Below are 18,370 nucleotides of genomic sequence, written 5' to 3' on the forward strand. Positions count from 1 at the left end.
GACCCCCTTTTGCCAGGCAGACCTTTGAGGTTTTGGCGGGGCTGCCTTCTAGCCTTTAGGAATAGGCAGAAGCAGTGGGGTGAGGAAGAGGAAGGCCCGGGCCTTCACCGAGCCTTTCTTGGGCCACAGGAGAGGCCAGCCGAGGAACCTCAGTGCCGTCCTCGGGCTAGCCCTTGGCTTCCGAAACTGAAGCTGGTAAATCGAAATTGATATGGCCAAGTGCTTCACAGGGTAGAAACTTCTGTTTGAAAAGTTTGGAATTACAAAACTCTAAGAAGTAATGCAGAAAGTGGCAAGTGTTGCTATTCAAATTGTTTATTTGTTTTTTAATACAAAATGCTAGGAATTGGCAGTGTTACAAATCTCTAGTGTTTCACGCTCAAAAAAAAAGAGCTTTATTAAGAGTTAAAACAGTTTTTCACTACAAGACTTTTAAAATTACTTTTTTTTTAACTCAATAGATCAAGTACTTCTGCATATCCATCGTCAGGGTTATCTGAGTAACAGGATTGCAGGCAGGACCACTCAGGATGTAACTAACTGAAGGAGCAGCTTTGACTGGTGATGGTATGCAAGTGGGAAAGAACTCAGAGTAGTTTCTCAGGCCGACAACTAGAAAAATAACAGTATTTCTAAGCAAAAACTTCTGAATCCCTAATAATGGTGAGATGAATTTTTTTCCAGGCTGGAATCACATACCCAAATGCATGCAGCCACAACAGATCTACAATACAATCGAAAAGAACAAGTGCAAGCCAAGAAGATGCCCAAACTGTATTTAATCAGAAATGGGCACATTGAAGATACTAGCTGCAAAGACTAGTCTAGAAGAAATCCTGAGTATTTACTCGGAGAACTAAGTCTTGTACAGTCTTTTCATTACTAGATATTGCTAAAAGCCAGCTTTGTTCTGTCTACATTATGATTGCTTTTATACTGCATTTTTGCCTCCTGGTTGCCGAAGATAAGCCTAGTGACAAACAGAGCAGTCCCCTTTCCTATGAAATCTGGAAGGCTTTAGGTTGTAAAAAAAAAATAAATCACTCATATTCAAACAGTTTGTGTTTTCAAAGAGATCATTATATTTTCATCTAGATTTAAAATGGGCAGAGTGTGTATTTCCATGGAAAAGTGGTACCTTAATGACCCAGTCTGCCATGTCAGCACTGGGGCTCTCACAGGACAAGTAGTTCAGCTTGGTCCTGTGGATAGCATGTGTATTACAAGCCCTTCAAGAGGGGAAGAGTGAACGAGGCTTTTGATTTCCTGGGAACAGGACTGCATTTCACTCATGGATGTTACTCAAATGGTTGAGTGAAGAGGTCAGGCAGTCTGTGAGAGGAACACAAACGCTTCCACCTTTTGTGTAAAGCAAATCTGAAATCAGTTAAACTGCTTTAATGTTTTTCATTCCCTAGCACTAAGGACTGGTCTGCTGAGGCATCAAACTAATGAGAGGTAGTTCTTTGTGTGCAAATGTAATAGTAACAAAAATTCCAAAATAATTTGATGCACTGCTTAGCCACAGAAGATGTTCAGTGCTGCATTGTTCAACCTGTGCTTGTCCTTAACGATAGGAACCATCTCTATTACCAAACAAGCAAACAGTATTATATTCTACTTGCTTGGTAAATTTATTTTTTTTTACCTCTGTTTACTGTTTCTGAAAGCTGATGCTGGCTGCCAGTGGAAGTATTATGGTAACAATTTTATCCTGTGGATAACTTAAATTTCATACAGCAGTCTGACAAGCAAATAGTATCCTTAAGTCATGGCTACTCCTAAGCAGTAAGGACTGGATTTGGGGCAGCAACCTGTACATGTGATCCTACTGCCAATCTCCTAAATGCATTAGTTCCCTGTGGGGTCGGGATGCCTTGTGGAATGAGAATTAAGCTTTCCGATTCTTCTTTGTTTTGTGAAAATTGAAGTGGTTTCATGATTTTAAAAAGAACTAACTCCACAGATCCTTCTGATTTGTTCATATGTAAGCCAGAATACCAGTGACCAAGGAGCCTGTGAAAGCAAACACTGAAGTTAGAGGTTTAAAACAGAAGTGACCCAGTAAATAAACCCTCTAGGTTAAACTGTCTCCTCTTAAGAATCATATTCTTAAGCTCAATCTCATATTATGTCTTTCGTACAAAAATCATAGCATTGCATATGGTTAGGGCTACCCAGTCATTCACAAGACACCTAAAACTTTTTTTTTCAGATTGCCAGCCCATAAATGTTTGACCTGAAATATTTCATCCTTGGGGACTACTTCAGGCTGAATGCTTTTTAAAAAAAATTTTAAAGGGTTTACTTGTTGTAAAACTTTAATCAGAAAATTACACGGTTCTCCTTGCATAAAATTTATATCCTGCACCCATTTAGTTGAGACGCTCTAATTTTTTTTTTTTGGCAATAGATTGGTGTTTGGCAAAAGGCTGCCCTGTGCCTAGGAAACACCTTTTCCTGCTCCTCTGAAACACCCACTAAACATCCCCAAAATTACAAGCCTTTGGGAAATTTAAGTTGGCATATGCTCCATGGAAATTTTTAGCTTAGTAGTAAACTGGCAAAGACCCCGTCAGTACTGAATGTGCTCCCGCTCAGGGACACGGGGACTGAGCAACTGAGCAGAACCTTCCTACAACTGTGACCACTGTTGTGCTCAGTTAAATTAGAGAAGGGAGGCTTTTGCCTTCGATCTTAGTGCTCAGTCTGGTAAATTAAACAGTGTCAAGACCTTGAAGCCAGCTGACAGAGTCTAGATGTAACCATACTGTTAAATTCTTGGAGATTTAAATTTAAAAAAAAAAAAGTCACATCTAAATTTGCTATTGGGAATTGTCCCTTGCCCAAACTAACAGTCTAGACAGCCAAGTTCCAGTTCCCAGCCTCCAGCTGCTGCTTGGCTTAATTGTACAGGTATAGCTTTAACGGCCCAGCAGTATGCAGGAGACAGCCGCTAGCCTGAATACAAGAGGGGCAAAAGTGAGATCCGGGATGGAGCAGTAATAAAGCAATTCTGAGATCAGGAGAGGAGGAAGGAAAGTAAGAGGGATGCAAAGGGAGTCCAGGGCTGGGAGCAAGAAGGGAACAAAGGAGAGTTTAGGAAGGGAGAAAGGAGGGAGCCTGCAATTGTAAAAAAAGCAAGGAAAATCACTAAGCAGGACAGCATTTTCCAAGTTGAAGAGATGCAGGAGGCAAGGTGGGGGAAGTGACACTGCATGCAATTGTGTACTACATTCAACTATGCTAACTGCAATTAAATAAATTGAGACACCCAAATAGTTTTGGAAAATTGTTGACACAGAGAGAACTCCTTACATTTTAATGCTACATTGTTCAACTGTCTTGTAAAGAGAGTTAAAAAGCACTTACCATTCGCATCCAGGTTGGTATAAAGCCTTTGTATAGAGACATAAACCCTTCACCCTGTACAGTTTGAATCAAGCAGTCCGTGGAAGACTTATACAGCAGACCTCTGCCAGTGTGCAAGGAGAACAAATACTGTTAGGATTACAAATACACAATTTAAAAAAACCAAACCACACACCCCCGAAAAATAATGAGGTGAATTTGTACAAGCAAGAGCTCTTGTAAGCTCACTGGAGTCTCATCAGAACTGAAATCCACTAAGTAACTGGGTATGCTTGGGTGGTCATCACAACAAACCTCCCTGGACATGCAAAACTAAAACAATGAAATTAACATCAGAAAGATAAAGAGCAAATTAGAGACTTAGCACTTCACTCCCAGTGAAATCAGTGAGACTCAGAGTTTCAATTCTCTACTGAGAAGTTGGTCTCTGAAGTGTCTGTACCTTCCCTGCTTATCTCTCGGCTGGTTCATTATCCGGGTTTTGACCACGTCAGCAGGAGTTCCCAGAACAGCAGCTACCAGGCCAGAACAGCAACTGTCAGCAGCAACAGATACTTAAAGAAGAAACTAAGATTGATCATGACAATTTAAGCATCATGGTTCCAGTTATATATAATACATTAAAACAGTTATCATAAAGTCATGACTAATACCTCATAACTTAACATAAACTTGATTTGGGAGGAGGCTTGCTGGTATTGCTCTTGCTCAGATGTCCTCCCAGCACCAGCTTCCCTCACCTCTGTGTGCAGTTCTGAGGCAGGGATAAAGGACCCACAATAGGAAATTTATGATACTGTTTACATAAAGCAGATTTCATCATAATTTGAAGCAGTAATAGAGGTTGTTCTGCAGAGTTTATATTGCTCATTCCTACGGTTTACTAAAATTAAAACTAGGTTAGATAAAATAGTACCAATTCTAGAAAACCGAAAATTCCTGTGCTCTCACAGATGTGTGAGGTGTTTAAATGCATCAGCAAGGCACTTCTAGTGCGGGCAGTTTTGTAGCAATGGTTGCATCCTTTGTCTTGTGTCTTTTGTACAAAGATGTCCTCTCAGGCAAAAAAAAAAAAAGTAGTTATAAAGGTGCATTTTATCAGCAGTATCATGACCAAAGAATAGGGGCTTCTGCTGGCACAGAGAGGCAGATCAAGACAGTGAGGCTGGAAATGCTCCGCAGCGGAAAAGGGGTAATTGCAGAATACGGCACCTGGCAACACTGTGAGTCACACTATTGTCCACAAGTGGCGTGTTCAGGAGCAAAAAGTGTTTCACCGAGTCGTAAGTGGTCAGATCTGTAAAGAGGATAATGAGAAAAAACAGCATTGTCAGAAGTAAATGTCGTCTGTGCTGTTCATCACTGACAGGATGGAGGCTTGGCAAGACCTAAATTTCCAGTGCAGCTCCTCCCATTGGCAGAGCTAGCACTCTGCCCCCAGTTTCTGATGGCAGTTGTGGCACCTAGGTCCAGTTGTTAGACTTGTGAGTATGTGCTCCCTTCTGCTACCGTCTCCTCTGATTTACCCTACGAATGATAAAATGGATCCCAAATGGAAAATTCTGCAAAATAACTCATTAACCAAACCCAGAAACATCACAATAAGGATGGTTCTACCTCTCCCGCTTCTGTGCAAGTGTTATAAAAATGTTAGAAATGTTAGACAAAAAAAGTAGATGATGTTATGGAAGTTATGTTCTTCGGAAAGCAGACATGAGTTACAGCATCTGTGCATCTGAATAAAAGCAGTGATCTGAAAGTTAATAGCAAATCTGGGTTACATTTCCAATGTCCTGACCTTAAAACTTAAGAGCTCAGCCTGCTAACCAGGATGACCCTTCCAGCACTTTATAGTGCTTTACAGCCCAAACATATCCAGTGCAGATGATCCACCACTTGTAAAATAGTTTGCTTCTTTAAGTTTACATGCAGAGACTGCACGTTAACATTTTGTATGGAGATACATACCTTAGTTAATAGTCATTCTATAGCCCTTATTTAACAGCTCCTGCTGCAAACATTATCCATCCAGTGATTCCTTTACTGCTGCTTAGCAAGGTGTAAGCTTACACCACCTCTGATTTTCTATCTTCCAAGGTATTTTTTGGTCATGCTGCTAACATATCCCTGTGCTGAATGACGTAGAAATTAGTAACCATCATGCCAAAGAAATTGAAACATGCAAAATAAAAAATTGCCAAGGCAGTGTTATAATATGTGCCACCAAGCACAGAGCAAGTGTTTATGGTGGGCACCCACGGGCAATGTCTTTTGGTCCCAAAGACATCTCCCTCCTTACTTTATAAAGGAAGCAACTTTATAATGTCGAGCAACTGATGTCATCTACCTCGACTTGTGTAAAGCGTTTGACACTGTCCTGCATGACATCCTTGTCTCTAAATGGAAGAGACATGGACTTGACGGACAGACCACTCAGTGGATAAGGAATTGGCTGGATGGTCACACTCATCATAGAATCATAGAATGGTTTGAGTCGGAAGGGACCTAAAGATCATCCCATGGGCAGGGACACTAGACATTAAACAGCACCGGTCCCAATACCAACCCCTGAGGAATGCCACTCATCACTGCTCTCCTCTTGGACATCAAGCCGTTGACCGCAACTCTTTGCCCCATCCCTGGAAGTGTTCAAAGCCAGGTTGGCTGGGGCTTTGAGCATCCCGGTCTAGTGCAAGGGGTGATTCTGTGATATGATTCTATGATAAACAGAACCTCAGGAAGGAGAGCAAAGACTGTTCAACATATCCCAGCAGTTTTGGAGAGGCACAGGAAAGCTCCATCTGTATGTGGATGGACTGAGTGCTTGGATCAGCCAACCGCTCGGGCAGCCACTTCAACTTACAGCCCTCAGTCCCTGCCTGAACTATACTGTAGGTGCACCAGTCTGTGGCTCCATCACACCATGCATGGGCTGTGGACCTTGTTGATCTGGACACTGACCGATGGACCATCTCCCTAGCTCAGCCTTGGACCTTTCTTATCACCACAGACCTGCTGGTGGTCACTGAGCTGTGTCTGACCCTGGTGACCCTCACCAGTCATGCTGGCTCAGCCTCCTGGCTTGGCCTCAGACCTGCCTCATCATCACACGCTTTCCTGAGGATCTGGATCTCGGTGGAACCTGGCTGCCTTCACTGGCTCTGCCCTGCTCACCTTGATCGGGCACCAGGGAGCTGGGTCATGGCTGGTGAGGTCCCTGCTCTGCTGGCCATGGGACCCCCTCAGCTCCCAGCTCACCATCCCTCAGGCACAAAGTGTTACTTTTAAGCAACTTGATTTCCACAGGAACAAAATGCTCAAGGTGGCAGTCACCTGCAGTACACTTCAAACAGATGCCCAGTGTAGATAACCAAGAGATGAAGACCAGGGGAGTAGCTGACCTCTCCTTTCTTAAAGCTTAGATGCAGCCTTAAGCGCTGGAGACCCAAATTATGAAATTTACCTCCCATGTTCACCAGGGCAGCTCTCTGGACATTTGGCACCCATCCAGCCCAAAGCCCCCGTATTCCTCCTTCAGACAGGATCTTCATGAACGCGTGGTGCACTCCTCGAAACCTGAAATCAATACGCAACTAGTAGGTAGAGAGCCCAGCTATGGAGAAATCTTTGCATATTCCAGTGTTTCGCTGCACCAGGTCCTCACATAGGAAAGGTGATTTATACCTGCAAGGATCTGGCCCTCCAGATCCATTTTTTGATCCATTTTTTGATCCATTTTTGGATCCATCTTTCACTTTCATGCCACAATATTTTACCAAACATAACGGTTGCCGTGGTAAGCAGCAATCTGGTTGCTAATGACAGACGACCCTTTGATCTCACAGCTGGGTTGCAATGCTAAATGTACGAGATGCAAAAGGATGCCAGCAGTTTCGGATGCAAAGAGCAGTGTGTCCTGGTATCTGCAGGAGGGTCTCTAGCCCTGCTGTCTGGAGGTGACCCAGCCCTTCCCTGCGCCTGGGCATCCTGCACGAGCTATTTCCCCCATCTTTTCTTCCAGCTTCCCTTCTTCAGAAATCATCCTTCCCTCCCCCAGCAGAGTGCTGGCACAGACATGCTGTACATGTGGGATGTGTGAGGGTTTGTGGTCTCTGGGACCAATACATCAGTGTTTTGGGTTTGTGTGGTGGGGGTTTGGTAGCAGGGGAGGGGGCTACAGAGGTGGCTTCTGTGAGAAGCTGCCAGAAGCTCCCTCAGCTCCAAGTCGGACCCACCACTGGCCAAGGCCAAGCCTCTCAGTGATGGTGGTAGCACCTCTGGGAGAACAGATTTAAGAAGGGGAACCTGCAGTGAGTGGGGGGATTGGAATGTGAGAGGAACCCCTCTGCAGATACCGAGGTCAGTGAAGAAAAAGGGGAGGAGGAGCAGGGGAAGAGGGGATGCCCCTGCAGCCCACGGTGAGGCAGCAGGCTGTCCCCCCCAGCCATGGAGGGGAGCGGGGGAGCAGATGCCCACCTGCAGCCCGGGGATAGAGGAGCCCATGCCGAAGCAGGGGGAGGGATGCCCCCCAGGATGGCCAGGACTCCATGGGGAAGCCCGCGCTGGAGCAGGCTGTGACTGAAGGACTGCAGCCCGCGGGAGGGACCCACAGTGGAGCAGGGGAGGAGTGAGGAGTCCTCCCCCTGAGGAGAAAGGAGCGGCAGAGACAACGTGTGAGGAACTGACCCCAAACCCCATTCCCCGTCCCCCTGCGCTGCTGGAGGGAAGGAGGTAGAGAAAACCTGGAGTAAAGTTAAGCCCGGGAGAAGGGAGGGGTGGGGGGAAAGTGTTTTTAAGATTTGGGTTTACTTCTCATTATCCTTGTTTTGATTTGATTGTTAGTAAATCAAATTGATTTTGGTTTTTCCCCAAGTTGAGTCTGTCTTTTGCCCGTGACCATAAGTGGTGAGTGATCCCTCCCTGTCCTTGTCTGAACCCACGAGCTTCTCTTTATATTTTCTCCTCCTCATCCCACCAGGGGCTGGGGGGCGGGAGGAGTGAGTGAGCGGCTTTGTGGTGCTTTGTTACTGGTTGGGCTTAAACCACGACAATCAGAATAAGGAAGGTGAGTATAAATGGAATAAGGAGGAAGTCTCGGATCCCCCACCCTCTCCGCTGCCCAGAGCCGTTGCATGCCTCTCAGGCACTGCTCTACCCCCAAAAGGGCTCCCAGCAGCTCGGGAGAGAGGGTTGCAGAAAACAGAGGGAACCACATCCTTGGCCAAACAGTAATCATTAACAGGAAAAAACCACCAGCTTCAAGAGGAACTGACCGTAACGGCTTTCCTTCCAACTTCCTTTTTCCTTCCATCTGCATCTGCACCTTCACCAGATCAGTTGGGCTGGCGAAAAACTGTCCGATGGCGCCCGCAGACATCCCTCCGACTACAGCTTTCCTGCCAAACAGGGAGAAAAAATGTGCTCCAGAGTACAGTGAAAATCTTCACAAATTGCAGTGCCTGAGCTGAAGAGTTCAGCAGCACAACCCAGGTGAAACAAGTATAAATTATTATTCCTTATACTAACAGCCAAAGTTAAGGTAATAATTGTGGCAACTGCAGGTAGTTAAGGTAGTCAGTAATACTTCTGTCAATTTTAAGAAAGGGTTAAAACTTATCTGGGAAAAAAAATCAAGTTATTATATGTCACCAAGATGCTCTGCTTTGTCTCCAGGTTACATTATGCTCCTCGCTTGAGGTTTAAAGGCAGGATGGCAAGGTACACAAGTAAGGGATGGTGCTACTGAATGCCAGTCAGAAATTCTAAACTGCTTGCTGATATATAAAACTTTTCTTTATCTCCCATCGCTACTAGATGAGTTGTGTTAATATTCTGGTTCTACTTATTTTAGAAGAACCAGAAATTTCAGTATTATCCATAGTTCCCCCTACCCATAGCACCAGGCATGACAAGTATTTTGTATTAGGTTTTATAAATCCCATCCTAAAACCGGTTACATTTTGGACCCAAGATTTGATTTTGGAGTAAAATACTTGATTGGATGTGATAAAGTGTATGATTATAAAGGTACGTGACCGACATTTTAACAGTAAAGATTTGACAATTAGAAATAACCAAGTTTTGCAAAACTTCTATAAAAATCTGCTCATTCCCCACAGGCAGAGACTTAATTCTGTGGCTGTATGCCGCTTGCATTGTCAAAAAAGAGACTGAGTGAGATTTAACTGTTGCTAAATTAAACTTGCAAAACAAAGACTTTGGGTTTGCTTTTTATGGGGATCATTTGTCTCCTCAGGAAGGATGCACAGATTTAACTTAGGCTGACATCTGTCATACACACATGAACAAAACAGCTTTTTTTCCTTCATGATCTGCCTCTTCAGTAGCCAGGAAATTTCCTTCTCTCGGGCTAAGATACACCACCAGAATTAGCAAACATTCCTATTCCCCTTGCTTATAATCCAATGGCATAATAACTTCTTACCCAGGCAGTATGACAAGCAGCAAACCAGGCAAGCGTTGCTATACTGCTGCTGCACAACACCTAGCAGCACCCATCCCTTCAGCAGCTGGAAATCTGAGATGTACCACCCCTCACTTCTTTTCTGCAGAGCTCCAGAGGATATTTGAGATGTCCATCATACCTTTGGAAATGTATCCTCACCCCATGTGGATAATCAAGCTCTCGGGTGACCTCGTAGCTGAGCAGGGCGCAAGCTGCAAGTCCAGCTTGGCTCAGCTGAACCTCTGTTTTGCATTATCCAGGCAGCTGTAGGATTAGTCACGGTTACTCGTGCCGGTGTCAGGTTTGTGCAATAGCTCACAGCTTCTCCAGCAGCCATTACACGCAGCTGTACAGCTGGCCACAACTCACCTGCACTTCGCAATATCCCCTGGCCCACGCAGAAATAAAAGAGCTGCCACTACATCGCAGACCTTGAGTCACAGTAAAGCTGCCCTGCCTCCACTCTCATCCAGGCTAATCCCTGCCAGCCCAGGACAGCTGCTCCTATCCATGCAGTTTATCACGTTTCTCCATCTCTTTAGCAGAGTATCTTTATTGGTCCTAGTTAAGCCCCTGAGACACTTATTACAATATTTCTTAGTCCTCTTCACAGCTGAATGAAAAGATACTGCCCTGAAACTAAAATCAGAAAGTCCGTGTCAGTGCTTAAACCCCTGCTTTATATTTACCCTCTTTAGGATAGGCGAGCCATGAGGAAAAGACAGCTTTTAGGGCTGCAGGATTCCTACAGTAAGGACAATCCCCAAACAGGCAAAAGCATAAATATGCAACATTACCAGAAAGGAAAGCTTTCATCCTCAGACCTGCCAAGCACGGAGTCACGGAGATGTTCATACACAACCATGCGAACGCCAGAGTACACTGTGGAAAACAAAAGCAGGAGACAATTCTTGGGTCTGCCATTTCTGGAGGTCATGCTGTGATAGAAAGGCCAAGAGATTGGTTATAAAACGCTCCAGAGCTTGCCTGGGTCAGCTCGTCACTGCTCTCGCATTCACCATCAAAATGGGGAAAGCGAGGGGGCTGCCTGGTAGCAATGCTAGAGCCAGAACTTTTTAGCATCAGAGAATCTCTCTGGCTGAGCCATGAGAGATAAGCCATGAGCATGGCTTATGCCTGCACACTAAAGATACACAACAACATTGCTTCCCTCTTAACCGGTGCCAAGCACAAAACCTCCTACAAGTGCTTTTGAGGTTTGTTGCTGTGACCATATTTCCGAATAAAACATAGAAAGCTGTTACCTGTGGCCAAACCACTAATGTGTTTCTTCATCCTAGTGCTTGCAACCTTATCTTTTTTTCCCAGCTCATCCCCACTTCCCTCAAATAACAGATATTTATTGTTCTGAGGACTCTGAGTGCCTGCTTGAGCTGAAGACCTTCCTGCAAAGACGGCAGGGAAATTATATTTTGTTTTCCCAGAAGCCAGAATAAGGCTGTGAAGGAACAGGCAAGAGAGGGAAGAGACGACATTGAGCCAGAATCCCATATATTTTGAAGTGGGGTTGCAGGGTAGACTGAAGAAGTCCTCACAGATATATTTAAAGTACAAGCAGATAAGGCAAGCTCACTCCAACAGGCTGTTGGCCACAGAAGGCAGGACCCAAACTTGTCCCACCATGAGCAGATAGTCACCTATGTGGCGGTAGACGGCTGGTGTGGCTCCTTGCCAGAGCTTTCGTACGCCCTCCTCTTGCACAATGCCAGCCGCGGTGCGTAGCATCCCGCGGTAAGCGACCGCCTGGCCGGCGGCAGCCGCTCCATTGCGATGAACGGCAGCTTCACCTTGGACCTGCAGTCGAGTTTTCGTGAGATCCAGGGGAAACGTCACTGAAGGGAAAGAGCAGGGAACAAATGTGAACGCAAGTGCAGCTGTGGGGAAACCTACCACGCTGCTGCCGTTCGTGCCACAGTCCCCCCTGCCAGGCAGCCAAGGGGTCTGTGTAAGCACCAGCAGGGACTATACCCAACGAGTGTGCAGGTGATTCATGGAGAACAGGAGATGCACGTCCAGATCTCTTAAAAGTGGCTCTGGGCATGGGTAACCAAAATACATCCTTGTGAAACACCAAGTCTTTCTCCCTTATTTCCTTTTGCAGATTTGTTATACAATACGTGTACTTTCCAAGAGACTCTGGATTAAAAATCCTGTTCCAGTTACTCTCACAGAATAAAGATCAGTCACATCTCTTATCGAGCGTGTGGCCTCTCCAATTCTGCCCAGCATAGTGGCAGCACACGTTACAGCAAGAACAACCCCACAGTGGCTGTCGTAACGCAGACACACATGCAGGTGAGCATCTATCCTACAAACCACCCTAAACCATGCTGCTTTTCTGATGCAGACACAAAAATTATGTTTAGCCTGCTATTTCTCTTACTGAAATAATTGGTGGCTAGGGAAGGTGGTCCAACTCGATCTCAGCTTCCCAGGGCTGCTCCTGAAACTGTGTGGATACATATCTGCTGCCCCTAATTTCAGTTCCAGGCCAAGAGCGTCTCACTGGGTGATGGACCTTCCCAGGCGGTGAGTGCCCAGGAGCAGGGGTTGTGTTTGGTTCAATACCTCTGCGACACACCATGCTACATGGTCATTCCAGAGCAGGACTCAGAGATACTAGGGGAATGCAGTCACCGCTCAAAGCCTCAGCAGATTTACGGTCTATTTGTGCATTAAGTTTGGTATTCATGTTTAAAGAATAGCAAAGATTGGGAAGTTGCAAATTATTAGAGCAATGCAACAGACATGCCTGTAAGAAGAGCTTGTAGAAATTATATAGGATATGCTAAGAAATTCCAAATCAGTTACTGATCACAAAGTAGTACTACGCAGATGCTGGGGTGCTTCTTTCCATGCATTTCAGCAAGCAGTTTACTACACTCCATTTTTACAGACATCTCCACTGTAACCAGCAATGTAAGGTTCAATTTTTCTTTGATTAATCTGCATTAACGTTGAAAAGCAAATTCCTGAAGAAGTCAGCCCCTTGCTACTAACTTAGGCAACAGATTGTCCTGCCTCCTCAGTCTTCTTCCAGAAACCCAGCAAGCACAAAGCTTAATTTAGTCACAACTGCTCTGTGTTAATGACTGCAGCCCTTCGGTCTCAGAGACGGAGATTTCAACCTGAAAAACCCCTCCCTCCAGCCACAGTCAGGCAGCATAAAACGCTTGCAAGGGTTAAATTATTGAAAAGTCACAACAAGCAGAGTGGAACGAACAGATTTGCTGGAGCAGAAAAGCCAGAGCGAACACTGAGGAATGCGGCGTCTGGTGACTGAAGTTCCCCCTGCCCCCCATAAGTAAATTTTGACCCCCTTCCCTCTCAGAAAATCAGGGTGAGTTGTACCTAGTTCTGCCACAGCCGCTGCACAGGCGGACAGAGCGAATTTGCTGGCTCGGGGCCATCTCTCCGAAAGAGGTAAGCTCTTCTCTTCTTCCGCGGGTGACATCCAGCGTCTAACATGAAACAAGGTTAACCAGCCACCTTGCGAGGAAGGTCTGGAGCAAAAGCAGACCCTAGCTCAGCTCTGTTCTGGGTCGTTTAGGAGGCAAATTGCTGAAGGTCATGTTTCTCCAGTGCCAGCACCAGGAGCCGCAGCAGCCCAAGTGCCTCCTGCAGAGCTGCGAGGTCCTTGTGCAGTGACACAAGAGACTCCTGCGTAACAGGCTCCTGGGAAATGTAGTCTGTCACCACCTCTGCCGGCGAGCCAGCAGTGCAGGTACAGTCACACATGCAATTTTGCCCATTATCTATGTTAAAAAAAAAAAAAAAAAAAAAGATTAATGAGACCTCAAGGTTATGAGAACACGTGTGGTGTCTGTTTGCTTTATGGGGTGCTGGCACTGACAGGGGAGCCCCAAACTGCGTCCCCACATCAAACAGCTGCACACGCATCCGAGATGGATGAATCAATGCAGATCTGGTTTAACGAAAGCTGCATTAGTGAGAGCTACATGCCGAGCTGCAGTGCTTGCAGCAATTCACGTCTCCTGGGGATTAGGCCAGAGCAGTGCACCTTGAGCAAGGGGCACGGAAACCTGGGAAGACAGAAGCCAATCTCTGCCCAAAGCCCTGTATGTGAAAAGTTTAAAGCTTTTCCTGGCTGATTGCTGAAGCCCTGTTAATTGCGTGCCAGTCCTAATTTTTCTTAAATTACTGTAGGCATATTTAGGTTCTCATCACGTAAAAAAGGGTAAGGCATGCACTGTTCGAGAGAAGCTTTTCATTTATCATTAAGGCTCAGCTGAATCACTAAGTTAATCATTAGCCATTAATCACTAACCCTCATGCTGAGGATTTGAGGGTTTTTTAGGTCACAGAAACTTATCCCAGAACACCTCCGCACACTCCTGTCTGACTGCCTAACATTTTGGTGTGCAGTCCCGGTCACGATGATTCAGACAAATGAAGGGCACAACGCAGGTGAAATATTCAGCTAAAGTCAGATGAATTTATCTCATCAGTCACCAGTAATCAGTATTAAATTGGATCCTTCTTTGGGTTAGAATGCATTAGAATTCATGCAGCGATAAAACAAACTACCAACAAACCCCTGATTAAAATGGGAAGAAGGCACATTGCTATTTAATGCAAACCTGCCTGGTTGCAGTGAGGGTACGAGTGGTTCAGAGCCTTATTCTAGACGGTTTATGCAATCTGCTGTTGGCACTTTTGTGCCTCCCTCCATAGCTATTCTCTGGGCTTGGGTCAGCTTGTACCACTATCAGCCTGTATATTATTGATTCATAACTTAGGTTGGAGAGGACCTCTAGGGGTCATCTAGTACAATCCTCTGCTCAGAGCAGGGATAGCTTCAGAGTTACATCAGGTCACCCAGGGTCTTGGTTTGGTCACCTTCTGAAAACCTCCAAGGATGGGGATTTCACAACTGCAGCCTGCTCTGGTGCTTAACCGCTTTGTGAACATTTTTTCCTTATATTTGGTCAGAATTTCCCACATTGCATCTTATGTCCGTTGCCTCTCATCCCTTAGATGTACACCTCTGGGGACAGTCTCACTCTGTCTTCTCTATAACCATGCTTTAGGGGGTGGAAAACAACAACTAGATCCCTCCTGAAAATAAACCCCATAACACTGCGGCATCCTATGGAGAGAGCAGCTCCGTGGTCATTTTTAGTTGGGGGAAATAAGTTCTTTATTAAACCAGACTGATTTGAGGATGGCAGTGAGGAAGAATTTTCTCTTCCCACAGGATCTTTGAAATGACCCTGACCTGGAGACGGACGCTTGTGTGGACAGCTCTGTCATTTGTGGAGCAGAGAAGGGCTAGTGCTCACGGGGGTCAATCAAACAGCTGGAGTTTATATATCCCCGGATCCTGAGGGACACAGCTCCAGCAGAGAGGACCCTTCCTATTTATTTATTTCAGTTTTCAGTGAGACAGCATTTTCTGGTTTCTGTCCAAAGCCAGTTTGATCAAAGGCTGCATATGCAGGGAGGGAGTGTGGACTTCAGATGCGGTGGAAACACAGCAGCAAGGGTCTGGGAGGGCTGTGTGCTGCCAGAGAGAGGCAGCCAAACTGCCCCGGTCCTCTCACCTGCTTTCCTCAGTGGTGACTGTGTTAGTTTACATTGGAAAGACCATTAACTGTTATCTGCCCAGGACTAGGACCTAGTCTGAGGAAAGACTATCACACCATCATACTGATTGTGTCCTCCTCCCAATAGTGCCTTTCAGTAGTGTCTTGTGTCCTTCACCAAATTGTGCCCCAGAAGCAGAAGCTAAACAAACAAACAAAAAATGTCCAAACCAAACACAAAAGGCCTTCCTCACAGAGGCTTAAGGGCTTGTCGTACCCGTATACATAGATCACGTTAAACTCACTAATCAGGCTGTGTGTGTAATGAAAGTATACTCCAATATTACAAGGCCTTTAGCTCTCTTATCACTTTAACCCTTTGTAGGAAAAGAAAGAATTTAATGGGTAGAATAAAACCAGGAAATACACATACAAATGGCTGTGATAGCTAAACACAGAAGTGTAGTAATATCACAGTTAAAAGTGATTTCTCTGTTTCTTCCAGACAGTTTGTGAAATGGAGATCCACATCCTACTTGTCACAGTTCACACATTTGGGCTTCTGCACCTATGACCAGCATAGATAACATCCCAATGTATTTCAGCATGACTGTTTAATGAAGGCCACAGAACTGTTTTTCACAGCTCTTAACCTCCTACCATCAGGTGTGTTTCTGCTGTGCTACTTTTACTGTACTGTCTGTTCACAGGTACAAAGGTTCCTGTCTGTGCAGCTATTCCTGTATAGGAAGGGAGACACTTTTAATAGAATAATCATGTTTGTACAAACTGATGTACAAATTGTGCACCATACAAACAGTGTGGTGTTCCCATGCTACGGTCTTACAAAATATAGTAGCAAAGAACTATAACCTTCTCCTAGTAAAACACATAAAGCTAGTGAGTGGGTAAGGCTTCTGGGTTAGTACTTATTGACATTTTATAAAAATATACATGAGGACAAGTTCAAGCACAGTTCAGGTCTATCTCTTACTCAGGCACCAGCGTGGTTTTATTCTGGTGAGATCTGGGAGCACAGGTACAAAGAGAATGGGAGAGAACTAGGTAGGGTTCAGGAGGAAGGACATGGGGAAACAGTTTTGGGGGCAGAGCCAGAGAGGCTGAGACTGATGAAAAAGGAAACACAGGTGTGAAGGTGGTATTTGAGTAAAGGGAGACATGTAAGATGTGATGTACAGCTGGATGCTTGTCTATGGAGCAAACAGATGAAGAGCTAGAAAGGCTGAGCAGGGCTTGTTCAACCAAGGAATCTGGGCCTGAGGATCAGGTCCTGGGCACTTAGCAGAAGAAGACATTTGGACAAAGAGCCAGAGCAAAAGAAGACAAAATCACAAAAAAACCCCAGCTGAGGCTGGAAGGGACCTGGAGACTGGCTAGTCCAATACCCTGCTCAAAGCAGGGTCACCTAGAGCAGGCTCTCAGGGCTGTGTCCAGCTGGGTTCTGAATGTCTCCCAGGACTCCCCAGCCTCTCCATGCAACCTGTTCCACTGTCTGACCACCATCATGATAAAAAAATAATTTGAAGTGGAATTTTCTGTATTTGTTTGTGCCCACTGCCTCTTGCTCTTTCACTGGGCACCACTGAAAAGAGCCTGGCTCCATCCTCTTTGCACCTTGCCTTCAGGTGTTCATACACACAGCTAAGATCTCCTGAACCTTCTCTTCTCCAAGCTGAACAGTCCCAGGTCTCTCAGCCTTTCTTCATAAGAGAGATGCTCCAGCCCATTTATGAACTTCTTGGCACTTCACTGGCTCACTCCAGTCTGTCCATGCCTCTGTTGCACTGGGAAGCCTACAACCGGACTCAGCACTCTGGATGGATCTCTCCAGCACTGAGCAGATGAGGAGGATCACCTCCCTTGTCCTGCTGGTCACACTCTTCCTAATGCAGCCCAGGGTGCTAGTGAGTGCAAAGGCACGTTTCTGACTCGTGTTCAACATGGTGTCCACCAAGACCCCCAGATCTGCAAAGCTGCTTTCCCCCCAGGTGGCCCCCAGTCTGTACTGGTACATGGGGTTCTTCCTACCCAGGGGGAGGACTTGGCAGTTTCCTTTGCTGAACTTCATGATGTCACTTTTTTGCCAAGGAAGATTGGACCAGATGATCCTTAAGGTCCCTTCCAGCCTGGTATTCTATGATAAGTCCCTGTTTGCCCATTTCTCCAGCCTGTCGAGGTTCCTTTGAATGGCAGCACACCCATCTGGTCTATCAACTACTCCTTCTGGTTTTGCATTGTCTTCAGAGTTGCTGAGGGTGTGCAGGGGTAGGCTGTGAGAGCACTTCCTAGGTTTTTTTATACTTAATGAATTCTGTACATATTTTTGGTGTGCCACTTCACTCATGCAAAGAAACCAATCTGACCTCTCTGAAATCTTGTCTTCTGACATTGCAGTGATATTATAGGGGCCACCAGCAGGTTTTGAATTGTCAGTGCAACCTCCGAAGCCTTTCTCTGCTCCTCAGACACTGGACACACATCTAGCCTTTAACGAGATGATCTCAGACAGGTGAGAGATACCTTTCACAAGGCTTACTGCTTCAGGTGATGCCTGCAGAATTTTCTTGCCATCTGCCTTGCTGAAAGCTGTATGTCTGCAAATCACAGCCTCTCTGCTTTATAATCTTGATATTGCCAAAAAATAATTTTTTTAATTGAAGAAAGCGATGCACTACTTTGCCACGGTGTGCCTGGCTGCATCCCTGGCTGCTTGGGTAGCCTTCCAGCAGCTGGTGCAAAGTTCAAGGATTTGTCACAGCAACATCTAAGTTTTGCAAGCAGTGGAGTTGGCACTCACAGAGCAGAGGAGGGTTGGCTCTGCTTTTTCCAAAACAAGGGCTTGCCCCCCGGACTGCTTGGTGCTTTGACAGCTTGTCTCCTTGGCAGTGATCAGCTGGCAGGACTGATAGAGGAGGCCGTATTCATTGACTTGGGTAATCCAGGC

General features: G+C 45.6%; 1 protein-coding gene across 1 annotated transcript; it reads right to left on the reverse strand.

Annotated features, from left to right (window-relative positions):
- Positions 1-1,944: 1,944 nt before the first annotated feature.
- On the reverse strand, positions 1,945-13,313 carry SLC25A27 (solute carrier family 25, member 27). Its single transcript, XM_010584293.1, has 9 exons — positions 13,211-13,313; positions 11,497-11,691; positions 10,636-10,720; positions 8,646-8,768; positions 6,836-6,948; positions 4,585-4,669; positions 3,815-3,907; positions 3,373-3,475; positions 1,945-2,016 (listed from the first exon to the last, which is right to left on the reverse strand). Exons 1-9 carry the CDS (start codon positions 13,311-13,313, stop codon positions 1,945-1,947), a joined length of 972 nt encoding a protein of 323 aa, XP_010582595.1.
- Positions 13,314-18,370: the final 5,057 nt, after the last annotated feature.

This window comes from Haliaeetus leucocephalus, unplaced genomic scaffold (assembly GCF_000737465.1).
Source record: "Haliaeetus leucocephalus isolate CR32 unplaced genomic scaffold, Haliaeetus_leucocephalus-4.0 Scaffold964, whole genome shotgun sequence".
Taxonomy (NCBI): domain Eukaryota; kingdom Metazoa; phylum Chordata; class Aves; order Accipitriformes; family Accipitridae; genus Haliaeetus; species Haliaeetus leucocephalus.

Bases quoted from the DNA above. Each gene is read 5' to 3' on its own strand.
- SLC25A27 (XM_010584293.1), bottom strand. From the start codon at position 13,313: ATGTCACCCGCGGAAGAAGAGAAGAGCTTACCTCTTTCGGAGAGATGG. The intron at 11,692-13,210 runs GTACAACTCACC...CTTTCCCTTCAG, and splicing joins AGCGGCTGTGGCAGAACTAG to TGACGTTTCCCCTGGATCTC. The intron at 4,670-6,835 runs GTAAATTTCATA...TCCTCTTTACAG, and splicing joins TGCCCTGGTGAACATGGGAG to ATCTGACCACTTACGACTCG.